A 21392-nucleotide genomic window follows, 5' to 3' on the forward strand; every position below is an offset into this window, starting at 1 on the left:
ATATATTTGTGTCCTCTAGGGGATCACTCATCAGGGGGGCTGCAGTCTCTATCAACAATTACATTTATTGGATTATTCGATTACTGCTTTTGGAATTGAGTCATCACCCCTACTATTATCATAATTCCCACACATCTTTCTCTAAGCGCGGTATTTTTCCCATTTATTAAAAGTGTCCGATACGTCCGCCGCAATATCGCAGGCCTGACAAAAAAAAAATCATAAATCTATCCCCTATTTTGTAGGCGCTATAACTTTTGCCCAAACCAATCAATATACGCTTATTGCGTTTTTGTTTTTTTAACAAAAATATGTAGAAGAATACGTATCGGCCTAAACCGAGGGAAATTTATATTTTTTTTAAAAAAAATTGGGATATTATTATAACAAAAGGTAAAAAATATTGTGTTGTTTTCTAAATTTTCAGTCTTTTTATGTTTATAGCGCAAAAAATAAAAATCGCAGAGATGATCAAATACCACCAAAAAATTATAAAAATATAATTTGGGTACAGTGTTGTATGACTGCGCAATTGTCATTCAAAATGCGTCAGCGCTGAAAATTGGTCTGGGCACGAAGGGGGTTTAAGTGCCCAGTAATGAAGTGGTTATACTTTTTTTTAAAGTCACAAAAAAATGTTGTTGATGGTTAGTTTAGTCGACATAAAAAAAGTTGGCATAAGCCATTTTTGAAATAAAAGTAATGGTTTATTTCTCAGGTACTGCTGGGGTTGATGGATATGGTTAGGGGTTTGGTGGACTGTTTAGGATTGATGAAATTAATGATTCTGGACACCAAAGTGTAATGGTAAATGTAGCCTGGATTCCTTTGATCGAAAAAGAGATGGCTATGCACTTTTTTTTTTCTCTTTCGTTCATGGACGGACACACCCTTAATCTTGACAACGTGGGAAATGGCCTTCCTTTAGGAGTGACTAGGCAGAAAGTGTTAACAACTTCAAAGCTGAACCGCTCCGCCTAGGGTGCGGTCCTACTGACTATATCCCCTCAGCCTGCACCAAGCAGTTCAGTTTTTTCCTGCCTAGTTAAGGAGAAGACATGGCTCCCTTCGGCCCATAGGCCTGAAGGCTTCATTTCAAATCTACTTTGGATTTTGGTTTTATTTTTTAATTTATTTTTTCCTGTGATCTTTGATCAACTGTCGACTGGGTGACATGCTGGATCCCAGATCCTTGTAGTACCCCCAGTTTTGGCCATTGTGCGTGTGCCGACCATAGCTACGCACTGGGTCGTCCACGACATGCCCGTCGCTCTACAGGTGGCCGGTGAGCTATACGCTCCAGGGCACGCGTATGACCGGTCTATAGGGCCGAGTCGCAGGAGCCGGGCCGACAGTCACCTCCGTTACCATGTGGGAGATGGCCTGTCTAGGATGCTTTCAGCACAACCCTTGGGAAGGGTAAGTAGTAATCCCCTGCTTTGGCAGGAAGACAGAGCTGGGCATCCCTGGAGAGGTGAGTAAAGGGCCTTATCCCCCTTCTCCCCTCCCTCCCTTCCCTTCTCCCCTCCCTCCCTTCCCTTCTCCCCTCCTCCCCTCCCTCCATTACCTCCTCCCCTCCCTCCCTTCCCTCCTCCTTAGACACTCTGAGCTTGCTGCTGGGCAGGGGTTCCTCTGGGGAGCTTCACTTGGGGAACCATAAGTCACTAAATCAGTGTATAAAGCTGCATAAGAGATTCTGCTTACCTGTGTGTCCTGCTCCATGCTGTCGGTGGCCATGTTTGGTGTATCCATGCTGTATTTCTTTACTTGCACTGGCGGCCATATTCTTGTAGCCGCATCTGTATTGGCCGCTAGCGACGCTTTGCGGCCATTTTCCTGGTGATTTCTGCTGATGTGTACTGACTGCTGCATTACTCTGCTGCACTGTGGTTTTCTGCCCTGTTGGCCTCTAGTGTCAGATCGGCGGCCATTGTACCATGGATCAGACCATTTAAAGATGGCAGATGAACAGATACACGCTGCTGACTGAGCAGTCTGAAAGATTGACAAAAATAGCAGCCCCACAAACAGCCTTCGATCCCAGCTTTGGAGAGCACAGACCGACAGACACACTCTGCAGGAAGCAGCTCTGCTATCTAAACCATCTACTAGGGTTCCTGGGTGGTGAGTCCTCTGGGGGGGGAACCCCTCGTCTCTGCTGCAGCCAGGAGTGGTGGGTTACTTGTTTGAGAGTCCCTGTGTCAGGTGTGTGGACAGCATGGCGTCAGAAGCAGACACTTTCTCCCCCCCCCCGAGACACCTGAGCTGGCAATTGATGCCCCTGCACCCGATGTATCGGTGTGGATGCTATGTCTGCAATCCTAGATGCCTTCCTGGCCAAGGTGGAAGCAGCACGTGGGAGAACGGGGGCTAGAAAGCGCCCCCTCCACCTCAGATGCAGAGCCGGGTCCAGCTAGCACTCATGACCCTGGCTCTGAGGTATCTGAGGATGCGGACCAAGATCGCCCAGACAGTGAGGACGACCTCGGACCCAGGTCAGCTCTAGTAAGTGACCTTATCACCGCAGTGCAAAATACTCAAAAAATAGAGGGGTCTGCAGAAGCAGCAGACGCGCTGGTCCCTTTTGGGTTCCGTAGGGCAACCCGCACTGCTAAAGTGTCTCCTTGTGTGTCTTATTTAGACAAACTTTTATACAAGGAGTGGGATAAACCACAGAAGGGTTTTTCAGTCCCTAAAAATCTAGCGGTGCGTTACCCTCTTTGAAGAGTTTCTTGAAAAGATGGACCTCGCCCCCGATAGTGGACCCTCCTGTGTCCAGATTAAACAAGCTAACCACCATACCAGTGGATGGGGCTCCCGCCTTCAAAGACCCTGCGGACAAGAAGGCTGAGGCAATCACCCGCAACCTGTGCACGGTAGTGGGTTCGGCGGTACGCCCAACCATAGTTGGGGTCCTGGACACTCACTGAATGGGCAAAGATGCTGCTCAATGGGTTACAAGCACGTCAGGCTTCCTCGAACGAGGTAGCCCTAGCTGACCAACTAGTACAAGGCTTAAAATTTATTTGTGAATCAGCCTTGGACACTATTCCTCTGCTGGCCAGAGCTTCAGGTTAGGCAGTGGTGTTACGCCGTCTACTTTTGGTTAAAGATTTGGTATGCCAACCAATCTTCCAAGAAAGCCCTGATGGATTTGCCATTTAAGGGCGATAGACTGTTTGGACAACCAACTCGTCGGGAATCCCTATTTGGGGCAGTTCAAGACCTGCTGAAACGCGGGGTGGTTATTCCTGTCCCAGTACATGATCGGTTTCAGGGGTTTTACTCCAATCTGTTCATAGTACCAAAGAAGGATGGCTTTCGCCCAATTCTGGACCTCAGGGCCCTCCATTGCTTTGTGAAGGTGCAAAGGTTCCGGATAGAATCGGTTCGCTCTGTCGTCACTGCCCTCCAGTCGGGGGACTTTCTGGCATCCTTGGACATCAGGGATGCCTATTTACATGTCCCCATATGCACAAAGCATCAGAGACTTCTGTGCTTTGCGGTCGGGGAAGACCACTATCAATTTGTGGCTCTCCCCTTTGGCCTGGAATCGGCACCAAGGGTGTTCACCAAGGTGCTTGCCCCAATTCTCGCCCTACTAAGACAATGTGGCATCGCTATCATGGGGTAATTGGACGACCTGCTTCTGAGGGCCGCTTCAGCCTCAGAATTCGAATTCGAGGTGAGCGTGTCTATAACCTGTCAAACCCTCCGACACTTTGGTTGGGTACTGAACATTCAGAGGTCAATAATGGTACAGACTCACCGCCTAGTATATCTGTGGTTGATTCTGGACTCCTCAGAGGCAAAGGTTTGTTTCCCTGTGGAAAAGTTGCAGACCCTTCAGGCTGCGGTGCAGCAGTTGATATCCCAGAAATGGTCGTCACTCCGCTTTTGCATGCGAGTCCTGGGCCTCATGGTGGCCTCCTTCAAGGCGGTACCATATGCTCAATCTCACACGTGAGTGCTACAGAAGAAAATTCTGTCCAGATGGGACAAGCGCCCATCATCCTTGGATTATCAAATCCGGGTGAGCCACCTGATCAGGACCTCCCTTGTTTGGTGGCTGACCTCACCGGCACTTCTGCCTGGGAAGTCGTTCCTTCCCTTTCACTGGATATTCATCACGACGAACGCCATCCTTACCGGTTGGGTGGAGTCTGGGGGGTTCAGTCGACCCAGGGTTGCTGGTCCCTGGAGGATCCCCACTTGCCGATCAATGTCCTGGAACTTCGGGCGATCAGGCTGTGCCTCTCCACATGGTCTCAGAGGCTACAGGGGCGTCCAGTCAGGATCCAGTCGGACAGCGCCACTGCTGTGGCATATGTCAACCATCAAGGAGGAACAAAAAGCTCGGCTGCAGCGTCAGAGGTCGCTCACACCCTAAGGTGGGCAGAAAGGAGCGTACTGGCCCTGTCGGCCGTATACATTACGGGCGTGGAAAACTGCCAGGCGGACTACTGAGTCGCCAGATGCTGGACCAAGGAGAATGGTCTCTGCACCCGGATGTGTTTCAGCTCCTTTTGCCCAAGATGGGGCACGCCAGACTTGGATCTCCTGGCGTCTCAACTCAATCGGAAGGTATTGAGGTTTGTGGCCAGGTCAAGAGACCCATGGGCAGACGCGACAGATGCATTAGTGGCACTGTGGAGTCGGTACCGGCTAACCTATGCCTTCCCTCCTTTAAAGCTCCTACCTTATCTTGCTTCGCAGAGAGGGGATTCCAATGATCCTAATTGCTCCGGAATTGGCCTAGGCATCCTTGGTATGCCAACCTAGTGTGTCTAGTAGTGGACGTCCCTTGGCGTCTACTGCTAGGAAAGGACCTGCTGTCTCAAGGTCCCAGATGCCATCCTGTTTTACAGTCACTGGCTTTATGGCAGGGCTATTGAGAGCCAGGTGCTAAGAGACCGGGACCTGTCAGACTCAATGATCTCTACCATGAGGAGTGCTCGGAAATCATCCTCCAGGAAGATTTACCATCGCACTTGGAAGACTTACATATCCATTCGTAAGGAAATGAGGTGACATCCGCATGCTTATTTGGTTCCCAGAGTCCTGCTGTTCTTACAGCGTGGGGCGGACCAAAAATTTACTTTAAGTACAATTAGGGGGCAGATATCTGCCCTTGCTGTCTTTTTTTTTTTCCACGACCCCTGGCAGCTCACTCTCTAGTGAGAACGTTTGTACAGGGGGTTTGGCATGTGGCCACTCCGGTCCATCCTCCACTACCTCCGTGGGGATTTGAGTAGCAGACGTCCCTTGGCATCTACCGCTACGAGAGGACCTGCTGTCGCAAGATCCCATAGGTCATCCTGCTTCACAGTCAATGGCCCTAATGGCATGACCTCTAGGTGCCTCAGAAACTACCGTTTGAGAACATTAGGGAAGTTCCCTTGTTGACACTTTCTCAGAAAGTTGGTGGCTGTTATGTCAGTTAACCACTTCCCGACGGCCGTACGACTATATACGGCCGCCGGGTGGCTCTACTTCTCTGGGAGGCCGTGTTTTTACGGCCGCCCCTTTTCGCGTTCCCCGCGCGCGCTCCCGAGCGCGCAGCGGGGAACTGCTGTGCTGGCCGTGTCCCTTGGACACAGCCAGTCACAGATCGCCGTGAACGGCCAATCGGAGCGGCCGTTTCCTAGGCGATCTGTGCGGCCAATGAGAGATGATCTCATATGTTTACATATGAGATCATCTCTCATTCCCGGCTCTCGCAGACAGCGGTGCTGTCAGGGGAGAGAGGAGACGGATCTGTGTCTCTTGTACATAGAGACACAGATCGGTCACCCCCCCAGTCACCCCCCCTCCCCCACAGTTAGAACACTAATTAGGATACACATTTAACCCCTTCCTCACCCCCTAGTGTTAACCCCTTCCCTGCCAGTCACATTTATACAGTAATTAGTGCATATTTATAGCACTGATTGCAGTATAAATGTGAATGGCGCCAAAAATGTGTCAAAAGTGTCCGATGTGTCCGCCATAACGTTGCAGTCCCAATAAAAATCGCAGATCGCCGCCATTTCTAGTAAAAAAAAAAATTTATACAGTAATTAGTGCATATTTTATAGCACTGATTGCAGTATAAATGTGAATGGCGCCAAAAACGTGTCCGATGTGTCCGCCATAACGTCGCAGTCCCAATAAAAATCGCAGATCGCCGCCATTTCTAGTAAAAAAAAAAAAATAATAATAATAATTCTGTCCCTTATTTTGTAGGCGCTATAACTTTTGCGCAAACCAGTCGCTTATTGCGATTTTTTTTTTTTTTTTTACTAAAAATATGTAGAATACGTATCGGCCTAGACTGAGGATAAAAAAAAAACGTAAAAAAAAAAAAATTGAGCTATTTATTATAGCAACAAGTAAAAATATTTTTTTTTTTTCAAAATTGTCGCTCTATTTTTGTTTATAGCGCAAAAAATAAAAACCGCAGAGGTGATCAAATACCACCAAAAGAAAGCTCTATTTGTGGGGAAAAAAGGACGTTAATTTTGTTTTCGAGCCACGTCGCACGACCGCGCAATTGTCAGTTAAAGCGACGCAGTGCCGAATCGCAAAAAGTCCTCTGGTCAGGAAGGGGTTTAAGTGCCCAGTAAGGAAGTGGTTAAGACAGGTTCTGAGCTGGCAGCCTTGTCATGAAAGGCTCCCTATCTGATCATCCACAAGGATAAGGTGGTGCTGCATCAGCAGCCTTCTTTTCTTCCTAAGGTAATTTCGACCTTCCATCTCCAGGAAGACATTGTACTGCCATCCTTGTGTTTTCATCGTCGAATCCTAAGGAGACGACGTGGCATTCCTTGGACTTTGTCCGAGCTCTGAGAATATACTTGTCTGTCACTGCTCCATTCCGGAGTTCAGACTCACTGTTTGTTTCGGTGGCTGGTCTGAAGAAGGGCCCAGCGGTCTTATCGGCCGCAATTTCAAGGTTGATCCGACAGATCCTGATCAGGCTTGCGCCATAAAGTGTCGGGCGCCTCTCTGTCATGATGCATTCGACCAGGGCAATGGTGCCTCTTGAGCTTTCTGACATTAAGCGTCTGTTTCCTAGGTGTGTAAGGCGGCGACCTGGTCGCCCGCTCACACTTTCACTAAACTTTACAAGTTGATGTGAGCACATCTTCAGATGCTTCTTCGGCTGCAAAGTTTTGCAGGCGGCTGTTTAGAGTTACAACTCCTCAGTTGAGGAGCTCTGTTTTGTTTTGAGGTGAAGTTTAATTTTATGCTGTTCCCACCCCTCATTTTGACACTGCTTTGGGACGTCCCAGGTTGTCAAGATTAAGGCTGTGTCCGTCCATGAACGAAAGAGAAAATAGGATTTTATACTCGCTGTAAAATCCTTTTCTGAGTTTGTGGACAGACACAGCACCCACCCCTCTTTTTTTTAGGTTTGTACTGCTTGCTACGAACTGATCTGCTTGGTGCAGGCTAAGGGTATATAGTCAGTAGGACCACACCCTGGGTGGGGCTGTTCAGCTTTGAAGTTGTTAACACTTTCTGCCTAGTCACTCCTAAAGGAAGGCTATTTCCCACATTGTCAAGATTAAGGCTGTGTCCGTCCATGAACTCAGAGAAAAGGATTTTACCTTGAGTATAAAATCCTATTTTTTTGTTTTTGTTTTGTTTTGTTTTGTTTTGGAGATACTAGTGAAATTGAGTGAGAAATATTTCAGTTGTGCGTTTTCTTATTAAAGATTAACAATAAGCATGTTTATTTATTTCCTTACAGCCAGTCAAATTAAATGGTGTGGGTCCCTACAACAAGAATGAGAGGTATGGAACTGCTTGATAATTTTTTTTTATCTTAATCATACAGTACAGGACACAGGGGGCTTGTATTGATGGGTAATTTGTAGGTAATTTGACACTGGCAGGAATTTGTAAGTGTCACTCGTATAACGCATAACCCCCCCCCCCCCCCCACACACACACACACTTTGTGAGACAGGTTTTCTTTTTACCAGTGTTTTAAAGTATTGTACTGCTTCTCTCCTGAAAGGTATTTTTCTTTTTAAACCATTAAAGTGGAACTCCCCTCTGGGTGATCTGTGTTCATTGCAAGAATTATAACAAACTTTGTTGCAGATTCCTACATTTTGTTATTCTGAAGAATTACATGTGTGTTTCTCTGTGCCTCTGTTTCGAGTGGGTCTAATGGGAGTGGTTTCATAATTAACTGTCAGGTGTGGAGCTACAGGGCACTAATGAGGAAATCTGCTGGGCATGCATTCCTTTAGACCGATTCCTATTGAAAGTATCTCTCCAAAAATGAAATTTTTGTTGCTGGGGATGCCTGAAAATCTGACTTGTATTTTAGGCAGACTTCTGGGAAATTGGTGAGCCAATCACACAAGCAGGAAATAGTGTTTCTGGGGAGTGGTACGCACTCTGTGTACAGAAAACTCCAGGTAGCCATATTGCAATGTATTCTCAGAAAATTTGATTGGCTGCAGATTGAAAAAGGAAAGGTAATTTTTTATAACATTCAATAACAAAATGACTTGTCGCAATCATATGCGCTATATTTTTTCTTTGTTATTTTTTTTCCCCCCACAAAAGGGGAGTTACCCTTTCAATTTTTTTTCTTTTGACACCTCTATCAATATCTGTTTAGGGCCCTGGGCTTTCTAGCAGTTACTGGATCGGTACCCCTCTTTGTTACCTTGGGACCTGTACCTGGACCCAAATATGTGAAGCCAGCTTGTAATGTTTGCTTCTGGCACTGGATCCTGTGACAGGAGTCTACTTTGGCAAGAAGTGCAGCTTCTGTAGTTAGCTGAGGGGTTGTATACAGGTCCAGGGTCGTGGTCCATTTTTTTGTTTTTTTCACGTGGCCAGGTTGCTGCGGCTGCCGGATTCCTGTGGCACGATTTGACGTATTTGAACCGTGTATGGCCGGCCTTAGGCAGCACTGATCAAGAGAAAAAAAAATGGGGACGCGCTTTACCCATGCATCAAAACCCATTTAGGCATAAAACATATTTTTTCTTTTATACAAGATAAAACATATCCATAATCTAAACAGTTTCTGTATAAACTCTACTCATAGGGAAAAGCCAAAACTATTTAAAGACTACAGTGGCATGATGTTAATCTCGTGGAAACATCCCATCCTTGGGTCACTTCACTACAATATACAAAAAGGCTAAAGTTTTATTGGATGCAAGGAGAAAAAAATACTCCCAAAGGTGGTCTGGAATTCCAATCTAACACAAGGATATACTCGCTGTAACGGAATGACCCATGACAAACAGACTTTTGCAGGATGAGGGGTACTCCTGTGCCAGCATAACTAATAACTCTTGGGTCTAAGGTCAACCTGTGTCCCTTTTGGGCATAGGGTGACTGAGAAAAATTAATTAGAAAGCTAAGTTACCATTAAAAGTGTTCATACATTTTGACTCAGAACACAGAGCTCTGTCTCTCTGAGGGAATTCTTTTGGATCGTGTCTGCTGGATTGTGGAGTGTCAGATAAGCTGTCGTGACTGATGGAAGGGAAATCGTAAACGGTGGTGATCATTGCTCTCACTATCTGCGATACCCCTCAACTAGCTATAGACATGGACTAAGTGCTAAATGTAGTCAGTAGCTACTGAAGGGCTTGGCTAGACTCCTTAACTACTTCAGTCCGGGGCCATAGTAAAAAGACGGCCTCCAGGTGGCTCTATAAATCCGGGAGGCTGTCTTTTTATGGCCTCGGGTCCTCCGGCCACTGGGGGGCGCAAAAACGTTTGCGCAAACCAATCACTATACGCTTATTGCGATTTGTTTATTATCATTTTATTTTTTTTACCAAAAATATGTAGAATACATATCGGCCTAAACTGAAAAAAAAATTATTTTTTTTTTAAAAAGAATTGCATATTTATTATAGCAAAAATTTACGCTCTTTTTTTTTGTTTATAGCGCAAAAAAATAAAAACCGCAGAGGCGATCAAATACCACCAAAAGAAAGCTCTATTGGGGGGGGGGGGGAAAAGGACGTCAATTTTGTTTGGGAGGCACGTCGCACTTGCCCAGTAAGCAAGTGGTTACAGCCCGTCACACCCCAGCTCCTATTTTCAGCCTGGTTCCAGTCCTAAACTGTCAGTGCATTATTCCTCTTCCACCAGCTAAGAAACCAGGTTGTGTAGTCTCCATTTACGGATCCAGGCACATTCCAAAAAAAAATGATCATAAAGTGTTATAGTGCAAAAATTACTCCCAAACCCAACATGTTTCACCTACTAAAAAAAGACTTTATCAGGGGTATAAAAATGTGGGGTTGTCACACAAAGTGTGTCAACAGAGCACATGGCAGCAAAATTGTGTTTTCCCCTTCTATCAAGCTGGGGGCTTGGCCATGTCATCACACCCACCACAACCGTGCTTAATGCCATGCGTTATGAAGACAGCATTACAAACCTTAAAATGAATGTAAATCCTCACATATGCCCAGTGAAGTGAACTGCCTCAGATGATACAGAGATGAAACAAATCCTCCTACATATCTGCTGTCTTCAGCTTTCTACATTCTTTAGAATGTGCACATCGTGTTACACATTTTGTTTCCTCATTCAGCAGTGGGTGTGGAATCTGGGCATACACTGTGAGCGAGATGATTGAAGGAAAGGCACATATCAGATTCTGGCAAAACCATATCCTAATCCCTTATAAAGTTTTAATCATATGCCTGTGGCAAGTACCGTATTTATCGGCGTATAACACGCAACCTAACTTTAAGAGGGAAGTTTCAGGAAAAAAACTTTCCACAGCCCCCTGCATATAATAGTCACAATTTAACCTCTATTTTCAGGGTAAAACAGTGAGTGTTATATGCCAATAAATACAGTATGTAAAGCCTTCATTGAGGCAATATGGTGCTTTGGACCCGAATTTTAAGATCCACTTCACTTCCATTTTCAAAAGTTTTTTTGTCACCTAGGACCTAACTTGGCATCATGCACCACCCAAAATTTAAGGCATTCAGATTTCCCTTCATGTCTAGATGAAACTGCCTTGCTATTGGCCTTTTTTTTCCTAAAATAACATCGTTATTGTGTTCCAGGTCCCATCATCTTAACTGTCTGATGGTCTTTCCTACATATAGGAGGGGGCATGAACAACTAGTTATGTACACCACATCGATCAAACTACAATTGAAAAAATAATGAATTTCCACATTCTCTCTATTAGAATTGACAAATTGTTTAACTGTTGGTATAAACGCACACGCCTTGCAGTGACCACAATATGACCCTTTGGTTTTTCCGGTAGCCAAGCCAGATTTAGTTTTGCTGTTGGAACACTTTCGAAATGGCTTTGGACCAGAAGGTCCCTCAAATTCCTTCCTCTCCTGTAAGTTATTGATGGATTTTCCTGAATGTACACATGTAGGAACACATGTAGATCCTTTTCATCAAACAGAATTTTCAAGTATTTCCTGATGTTATAAATATGTCCTGACTGGTGTGAATGCATACCTATTTTGCGTGTCTCCCCATAGTCCTCCCCCTTTTTTTATATTTCTTTATATATCCCAACAGGGAATCACCCGGTAGTGAATTTATTTTCTTGAATGATTTCAACAGGTCTCCCCTAACTGAGTCATCCACATTCCACTTCATATTCAACAACCTTCATAACTTGAGCTTTAGGCCCCTTTCACACATGCTGTCCGATCAGGTCCGCCTGTCTAGTTTTCAGGCTGACCTGATCGGACGCTCCATTCACCTCTATGGAGCGACAGATGTTAGCGGTGACATGCCCGCTGGCATCCGCTGCTATCCGATTCGATCCTGTCCACCAAATGAAGACAGATGGAAACCCTATTTTACGTTGATCGGATAGAATCAGATGAAAATGGACAGGTGGATGCGTTTTCAGTTAATCTCCCATAGAGGACAGTGGGGCTCTGACAGGTCTCTGCACAGTGAGTGGAGACAGTCCTGTCATCCACCCGCTTAGCGGAGATCAGCGGATTGATCCCCGCTGAGCAAGCAGAGTTTGTCAAAACGGACGTGCCCTGTGTGAAAGGGGCCTTAGGGATTCCCCTCTTTAAAGACTTGGGGTCGTTGTATAAGTGTAAACAATTGACTATAAAGGTATTTTTTCTATTAAAATAATAAACATGGTATACTTGCCATCTCTGTGCAATTACATTGCACAGAGTGGCCCCAAACATCCTCTCTGGAGTCCCCCACTGGTGCTTCAGGCTCCTCCTCTTTTAAGCGAGCCCTTATAGCAAGCCGCTTGCTACAGGGGCACACCTGCAGGCTCGCTCACGAGCCGAGCTGTATGCATACATTGAAACACACCCAGCTCAGGCCCCGCTCTCTGCTTACAGGTTTGATTGGCAAGAGCCAATGGCCTCCACTGCTGCTGAGCCTTCTGTGAGAGAGGAGAGAGAAGAGCTGCGCTGCTGCAGATGGACACAACTCTGAATTGAGTTTCAGCTCAGGTAAGTATTTGAGGGGGGCTGGAGGGAACTGACATGCAAAGATTTTTTTTTAATGCAGAGAATGTATTAACCTCCTTAATGACCAGGCCATTTTTTGCGATACAGCACTGCATCATTTTAACTGGCAATTGCGTCGTGTGACGCTGCACCCAAACAAAATTAATGTTCTTTTTCCACAAATAGAGCTTTCTTTTGGTTGTATTTAATCACCTCTGCGTTTTTTGGGGGGGTTTTTTTGCGCCATCAACAAAAAAAGTGACAGTTTTTTTAAAAAAAAATGTTTTTTTACTTTCTGCGATAATAATTATCCCCAAAAAATATAAAAAAAACGAATTATTCATCAGTTTAGTCCAATATGTATTCTTCTATATATTTATGCAAAAAAATGCAATAAGCGTATATTGATTGGTTTCCACAAAAGTTATAGCGTCTACAAAATAGGGAATAGATTTAGGGACTTTTGAAATTTTTTTTTTTTTTACTGGTAATGGCGGCGATCTACGATTTTTAGCGGGACTGCAACATTGCGGCAGACAAATCTGACCCCAAGTGACACTTTTTGGGGACCAGAGACATTGATACATTGAGTCTGCCGGACCCGTTGGCGCGCTGCTGCATTGTATATGCAGAAGGCAGTTGGCAAGTGGTTAAAAAACTTGCTTTTAGAACCACTTTAAGAAAAGGGTTCCTCTCTTCCCCATCAGGACTGTTGGTGTCTCTTGTGTTTTTCAGCAGTAAGCATCTGTGTCCTAGATTTGCAAGGCCACCATCTTGTTCTTTGTTCACATGTTCTCCAAGTTCTACCAGGTCGATGTTCAGGCCTCAGCTGATGCAAGTTGCTTCAGTTTGTTATCGAAGTGTTTTTAGATTCTACCTTTATCTTTATTCGTGGGCCTATTGGCAGTTTTTTTTTTTTATGTTGCCCACCACTCGGTTTATTGCTTGGAGGGATATTTCAAAGGTCTATGAATACCAGTTTTGTTCTGTACTGTACGATTAGATAATGACTTTTGGCTTACCTATACATTTCATATCTTGGCGTACAGTGCAGGGCACGGGAATTTGTCTGTGGTAAAAAAAACTGGAGTCACACAGAGAGGGTGGGGCTTTAGAAGGGTGGCTCTAGCAAATTTTTGCCAGTGTCCAATCACCCGAAGGTAGCTTCTATAGAACCCATTGCCTATGAATACAAGTTCTTTGTCCTGTACTTTGTCCAGATCTGTAGTCAATGATAAGGAATTTAAAATGTAAGTAAGAATTCTTATTTATTAATGGTAAATATAAACAAAATATTTTAAATACTGATCAGATGTGCTGCATGATTATCACGACTAAACCTTTCCTTGCTGAGAACATCACAGTACTAAGTACTTTGATTTCTTTTAGACTGCAAAGACAACACGCCACTGGGCCACATCACAATGAAGTTGCAGGCAATGACAAAATCATACAGTCAATATCTCAGGATTTGTTCGGTAAGATTTTTCTATCTATTACGCTAAATGCCTGATCTTGGGGGGGGGGGGGTGTTGGGGAGCCGTCACTGTTTTTTTAGATGGGTTTGCATGATAAATTATTTTCTAAAATACTTTGTTTGTGCCTAGTCAAAAACCTTGTTTTTAGTGTTGGGTGCAGTGAACAAGAATTTGAACCCCTGTCTGATTTTTTTTACTGCTATCTGAGGCCCCGTTTAGCGAGATTTTTGTTTCGTTGACGACAGGTTTACCAAACAGAAAGTGATAACAAATCTACAACAGGGACACAGAGAAATAAAAAAAAAATAGTTCTAACCTTCCCCTGCTTTGCTAAAAATCTATTTTTATTTATGTCTGTGTTGCCTGTCTGGTAAAACATTGTCAGCAGGGCAGAAAATGAGAGGAAATCTCTGAGCCCCAGATAGCAATAAAAACCCTACAGGGGGTTGAATTCCTCTCTGCTCTATCCAGAACAAAACTATGAAAGTTTTTGTTGGACATACACTTTACACTACACTTTGTATCTAAAAGCATACAGCCATTTGCTGGTTTTATCACTGTTTGCACAGATTTCCTGTGAGAGAGAGAAATCTGTTGAGAAAAGTTAGCCACACAGGACCAGCTAGCACTGATCGATCTACTCTAGAATGTAACATGTTTATTCAGACTTGGTCTTGCCTTTAGTGTTAAGTAAAATGTAGTGTAATTCTGTGTATAAAAGCTAGTATTTTCCTTTGAGCCTCCTTTGTATTCCTTAATTCCACACATGGGATCACGACCACTTACTGTCAAATCAAGTTGGCGTGTTCCTATGTAGCTTTGAATAGTTGATTATAGTACACTAAAAATAATATAGAAATTGGCAGTTTGCGTGTATGGAATCATTTTCAGTCAGGACCTAATTTTGTTGTTGCATCACTGATGTCAGCACTGCTGTTTCTTGGCAAAAACAGTACATACTTGCTTTCTGAAATGTGGCATCTACATTGTTTCTCAAATGTAAAAAAATGAACATTAATAGTTTGTCTTTGTATCTCCCTTCAAGATTCCTTTCGAGTAACAAATGAGAAGCTGTCCAATCTTCCTCTTGTTCGAGTACAGCCATCAGGCCAGTATTCAGGAAATAACTTAAAGATGGTCATACGACAGATAAAAAGCATGCTTGATCAGAATGCCCCTGCCAAGGAGTTTGAGGTAAGGACATTTGAAAAAAAATGCTTTAATGCCAAAATGGACAATGTGTCCAGCTAAGGGAGGGGAATTTCTGTCAGTTGATCCTCACTTCAGTCTCGTTAGGTAAACCCGTATGTGTGTCCAAGACACCCACATCATTGTCCACTTCAAACTAAATTAAATTAAAACCCCCTAACGTGAAGTATAAATACCTGTAATAAATGAGTGATCCACTCCATTACAAAGTACTGTACTACACAGGTATCCTTCTGATTGAAGTTACCTAATGTTTAAATACATTACAAGCGCTGGTGATTTTAATTAGAAGGGTAGAAGGAATTCCAGATGTCAGAGGTAGTCTGCATCACCTGGTGAATGTAGGCCATAAAGGGGGCCAAAGAGCAGAGTCTAAGGAACTGTCTGCTGTTCACCAGAGCACCATGCAAGGGATGATGGGCTTTGCTACAGACAGTTCCCAGATTGCGGCCCCCTATTACACTCAGAGTGACAACAAACAACTGACAACCAGAAGAGATGAAACGTGGTACAGAACAAGGTACAAACAATCTTGTGTTCAAGCATACATAAGGTAAGGGCAGGGAAATAACAAGGATTTTTGACAAACAGGCTAAAGTTTGGGATATCAGATATATATGTAATTTATTGTACAGAGGCCAAGCAGTTTTGATTGGGTGCCATAATACTAGGGATTCGGGAGTACGCTTATAAACTGTTATCTAGAGCTAAATAAAATAGGCAGCAGATGCGATAGTCACCTTGCTGTCATGTGAATCCTTTTGGCTTTGATATAAATTGAGTCCCAATCTTGAGCCAATTAAGTATTAAGTGGGAACACTTGGTCTGCAGTTTTTTATTCTTTTGAGGATCTATATAGCAGCCATGCAAGTGGTATTTTCTGGAAGTTAGCAATGGCAGTACCTCTCAATACATTTCCTTTAAGAAGCACCCTGAGAATATACAGCACTAAGGTTCACACTAGTGCGATGCAAGAACCTTGCGAATCCAGTTTGGTTTCCACCAGAATCGCACAGTGGTTCACACTAAGATCTACAAACTGCTGTGGGTGTCAATGTAAAGTTAATGACCGCCCCAGATTGGATCGCTGTGCGAACTGTGAAATGGTGCAGAAATCGGATTGCAAAGGTTTCAACACGTGCAATTCGATTACAGTGCGGACCAAAAAAAGGGTCCTGCACCAGTTTGGTGCGAATGCGATGTGATTTCAGCCATACAGTTTGTATGGCTAAAATCGCATTGCACAGACATCGCATGTGATCTGCACAGCAATGCAGTGCGAATCGCATGCAATGTCTGGCATCACACTAGTGTGAACCAGGCCTTAATCCCACTTATATCTATATGATCAATGTTGAAAACGTTATAAAGCTTGAACGGCCAAGAGCTTGCACAGAACTAGTTCATATTTTTCAGCCTAGGGCCTGACTGCATCCTCTTCTTTTATTGTCTGTGAATTGCAAACTCCATTCCATGTAAAACACAATATATTGAACTGAAGTGTTGTCTTTGTACATGCTTAGCATATTTACTTGTATCTGAATGTAACTATGTGCTTTATGTGGCTTAAATATTTTCAAATATATTTTTATTGTCCATTTTGGATGATTAGTTTTTATCTCTACAGAGACTTCAGGATTTAAAACCACTTGATGAATGCCTTATTGGACAAAGCAAAGAAAACAAAAAGAAAAACAGATACAAGAACATATTACCATGTAGGTCCCTACATTTAAAAATTGTACACTTTTAGTTTGTTCCTTAACAGTTTTATTATATGTAATTTTCATTTCTGTAACTGCCTACAAATTTAAGGTAGTGATAAAGGCAAATTCGAAACTTATGTTTATGATGTCACTACACTAGCATTAACAAAACAGCCCCCCTAGCACATTCATCCCCCCTCCCCTCTACACTTTAGGAATTATGTATTTAATTAATACTCAAAAGCTTGCTATACACAGCTCCAGAGATGACAGATCTCAAATCTTTAGGAAGCTTAAGAAGACTTTAACACGAAGCTCCCGCATATATGTGTACTTTTATTTTGTCATAGGAGTGTGCTCAAATAGCACCTATAGCACTCTGACTGAACTGTCAGCAACAGCATTGATCATTAACCAGTATGATTAGCTCCTAATCATGTAATCATAGTGGAGCAAATCACATTGATAACTCAATCAGGAGCCCATCCAGCTAGCCTCAGGATTCAAGATCCATTTAACCACTTGCTGACCGTGCTATAGCCGAATGATGGCTACAGCATTGCCGACCAGTTCTGAGAGGCTGTCATATGACTACGTCCCGTGATCTTGCCCATCATGCATGTCCTCCGGGACACTGCTGATCGCAGATTGAGGTAAAGAGCCGATCACAGAAGCTGGTTATTGGCTTTCCTTTCCTCACGCAGACAGCCTGAGGAAGGGAGAAATAAGCCCATAACCGGCTTCTACAAAAAGAGCCTAAAACTGGCTACTGATTATCAGTGAAGTCCCAACAGTACATGCCAGTGCTGCCAATCAATAGCCACCCATCAGTTCCGCTTATCTGTGCAGCCTCATCAGTGCCCATCAGTGCAGGAGAAAGCTCACCTGTTTGCAAAATTTTATAACAAACTATAAAAAAGTTATTGTTTTATTTTTTCAAAGTTTTAGTTTATTTAGCAAAAAATAAAAAACCCAGTGGTAATTAAATACCACCAAAAGAAAGCTCTCTTTGTGTGAAAAAATATAAAAATTTAGTTTGGGTACAGTGTTGCATGACCACACAATTGTCATTCAAAGTGTCACAGCGCTGAAAATTGGCTTGGGCAGGAACAGGGTAAAAGTGCCCAGTAGGCAAGTGGTTAAAGAGCCACCTCATTCCTGGCAGCAAGGATTCATTTCTAAATTTGTACATTAGCTGGACAGGATGATGTACTCGGGTACGGTACATTGGGTTATGCTGCTGCCCTCAGAAGATTGGACAATGGCAAAATAAAGCCATAAATGTTTTGCTAGTATGTGGGGAAAACATTTGTTTTCATATAGCAAGTTTTTTTTGTTGCTACACCCATGGATATTTGTGTATCATGCTTATGACCGAACTTCCATGAGTTACCTGTGTATGCTACAATGAACTGCAGGTGATGCTTTGCGCAGTCCATTTTGACACAATGCATTACGCATACCTTCTGAACTGGTGAAAAAATACGTAGCGCTAATAAGAAACACTTATAAGGAGTATACAAGTGAAAACCATGCATCAATGTGATAGGATCACAGTGACCTGTGAATAAGTGTCCATAAAAATGAAAGAAACACAAAACAAAAGTCCATCAATAGGAGGTATATGGCCACATCCTCATCATAGGAAAGACTTTCTGCACGGTAAAGACAGGAGTAGATGGAATACTCTTACCGGATAGCGTGGATCTGCTTGTCAGCGACAACAGATCATAAACGCATGGAAGGACTCCACTCGAATCTGCTCGGCTGGACGATGGCCCAATAGTAGACTCAACACAGGATGTCCCGATGGATGGCTGTAAGCCTGGACTGGAACCTCACCGAGGGTGTACTTGCTCCAACTCAGATTCGTAGACAGAAACAGAAGGTCAGCTTGTTTAAATCGACAAACGGTGGTGTAGACAGTGGTGTCCACTGAAGGAAGGTGAGCACAATCGTGGAGTATGAAAAACTTTGTATCCAAGCAGGTCATGCAGGAGAAAGAAAAAACACAATGCTCCGGATGGTGCAGATAAGAGAGGATAGGTTTTATTGTAATAAAACCAAATTACATAAAAGTGATCACTTCAGCATAAAAATGGATAAAAGCAATATGGGGTGCAAGTATAGCAAGCCCGACGCGTTTCGTCCAAGTGGACTTCAACTGGGGCATCTTATGAACTGTTGGAGAAGCTGGAAAGCACTGTAGCAGTCGGCGCTACTACTGTGAGATCTGGTGGGTTACTTCCCTACTGGGGAAGCTGAAAATTGTTGTAATAGTTGGTGCCTGACAAAGGGGTCCTGCATTGCCCTAAAACATTGCACTCTTCCACTGTAATGTCATCACTTTAAATTGACGCTTCTGGACATTAATTGAAGATCAGTAATGTGCTGGCGAATATGCACATCGATCTGTGCCGTTACCAGTTCGCAGCTGGCTGTAGCTGCTGCACTTTTTTATTTCTTAGCCCATCCCAGGATCGTGTCTGATGAGAATGTTCGTGACTGTTCTACTACAGTGATTGACACGATTTTTTGGGTCCTGCTAGGTTTTATGGTAGTGCCTGTTCCAGTGCATACTGACCACAGGGGGTTTGGTCGCCTGGAATCATCACCATTCATAGAACACCCTGTATTTTTAAAATGAGTACAAGGCGTTCTCTGATTGGGCAAGGTGAAAGATTGAAACGATCACTATTGTATCGCCGACTACTGCATTGATTTCCAGCTTCCCCTTTAATGCATAAAGTATGAGTTAATGCATTGTGCCAAGCTGGACCAATGTAAATATGCAATACAAATAATGCCTGGAGTTCAGCTTTGAAAAAAATTGCAATGACATTGTATGGGTATATCATAATGAGCAGTAGTTCTGTGCCTGCTTTTGGACACGATTAAAGAGTAACATAAGATTGTAGTTGTGAATGAACGTGTCTTTTTTTGTTTTTTTTTAACAATTTTAAAGTTTGTGTGGTGGAATAAAGTAAAAATGTGTAGATCCAGCATTTTTCTGGTTGTATATTTGTATGGGTATTTTGCAGAATAAAACTGTGGTAGTCACAGAGAGGTTTGTTTCACAAACTGATATGTTACCAGTGTTTGCATATGCATTTAGGCTCCATTCACATTAGCGCGCCTCTATGGTCGCACAATTTCCAGTGCAAAGAGAGAGCAGTCCCTTCTAAGTGTAGCATTTCAGTGTTTTTTTTTTAAAACATGCAGATTGGCAACCTACATAGGTAGGCAGACACCGCTGCAGCTGGCCGGTCAGATCACACTGAATCCTGCAGTAGTATGGGGCATTCGGCGGTGCTGCTGGGGTCCAGTGCTTCCTGGATGATCCGGGGACCCTGGGAGAGCAGGGATGGTGTTGGCACAGGAAGCGGAGGGTGGTGGGTGCATGCTCCATCAGGCCGCCAATGATGCTCTCCTTTGCCTACAGAGTACTTTCTAGCTCTTTACAGCAGCAGCCACTGACCCAGCCTTTGTCACGTCAGATATAGAGACTGTATCTACTACTCCATTAACATCGTGGACTACTCTTTTTAATGCACCAGATTATCTCTCTTTCTGGCACCATTTCCAGTGCAACTTTCAATGCGATTGTGATCCGACTTTACATTCTCTGGACCAAAGTTGCACCAAAATAGTGCAGGCACCTTTTCAAAGTCACTGCAACTTTAGTTTGCACTGATTTGAACAGGTCCTTTTGAAAAAAATGGGCTGCAACTTGTCATGCGACTTTGATGTCCAAAGTCACATTACATGTTGCACAAGTGTGAATGGATTGAAAAAATATCTAACTTTGTAGGTAAAAATATATTAGTTATATCTTTTTGCTTGTACATTATACTATTCTAGATGATACCACTAGAGTCCATCTTGGAACAGATGATGGTTATATCAATGCAAGTTTTATCAAGATGCCTGTTGGCAGTGAAGAATTCACTTACATTGCATGCCAAGGACCTCTCCCTAGTACAGTACCAGATTTTTGGCAAATGGTATGGGAACAGAATTCTACTTTGATTGCCATGATGACCCAGGAAGTTGAAGGAGGGAAGATAAAATGCCAAAGATATTGGCCTGATGGGCCCAACAGGCCATTACGGATAAATAATGGACTTCAACTGACATTATTGAGAACACAGCAACTGGAGAGTTTTTTCCTAAGAATCTTGGAGTTGCAAGATATTCAGGTACGTTTTCTTGCCAAGATAGATTCCTAGAAGTTCAGCCTATTGCATTTATATATTTTTGCAGACATAGTTGTCTGCACAGAGGGGGCATTGCAACTTGAAATACTTGGCAGTAATACTCATGCATTTGAATGACCTCCCAACCCCTGTTTTATATGTTTGTGACAGTGCCTAAAACCTGGATTGGGCTTTGAAAGGAGCGCCACCATTACTGGTTTAGAGGGAAACCATGGAAGTTTTTGTTATTATAGCCATTTTAAAGTTTAAATTTTTAACTGATGTTTTAGGTCTGTGTTTACAATATGTATAGTCTTTCCTTTACAAATAAACATTAATTACAAATGTTGGTTCTCTGTC

General features: G+C 43.5%; 1 protein-coding gene across 11 annotated transcripts in view; it reads left to right on the forward strand.

Moving 5' to 3' along the window:
* PTPN13 (protein tyrosine phosphatase non-receptor type 13) overlaps positions 1-21392 on the forward strand; it is a 350570-nt gene that overhangs the window by 318386 nt on the left and 10792 nt on the right. For 8 of the 11 annotated variants that reach the window (XM_040326640.1, XM_040326655.1, XM_040326642.1 and 5 more), the window contains 5 exons: positions 7736-7779; positions 13833-13921; positions 14967-15115; positions 16743-16848; positions 20698-21035. In XM_040326640.1, coding sequence (XP_040182574.1) covers positions 7736-7779; positions 13833-13921; positions 14967-15115; positions 16743-16848; positions 20698-21035 — 726 coding nt within the window. The remainder of the gene's footprint in view (positions 1-7735; positions 7780-13832; positions 13922-14966; positions 15116-16742; positions 16849-20697; positions 21036-21392) is intronic. The other 3 variants (XM_040326643.1, XM_040326669.1, XM_040326674.1) reach the window with 1 other exon arrangement.

Source organism: Rana temporaria, chromosome 1, assembly GCF_905171775.1.
Source record: "Rana temporaria chromosome 1, aRanTem1.1, whole genome shotgun sequence".
NCBI classification, from domain to species: Eukaryota; Metazoa; Chordata; class Amphibia; order Anura; family Ranidae; genus Rana; species Rana temporaria.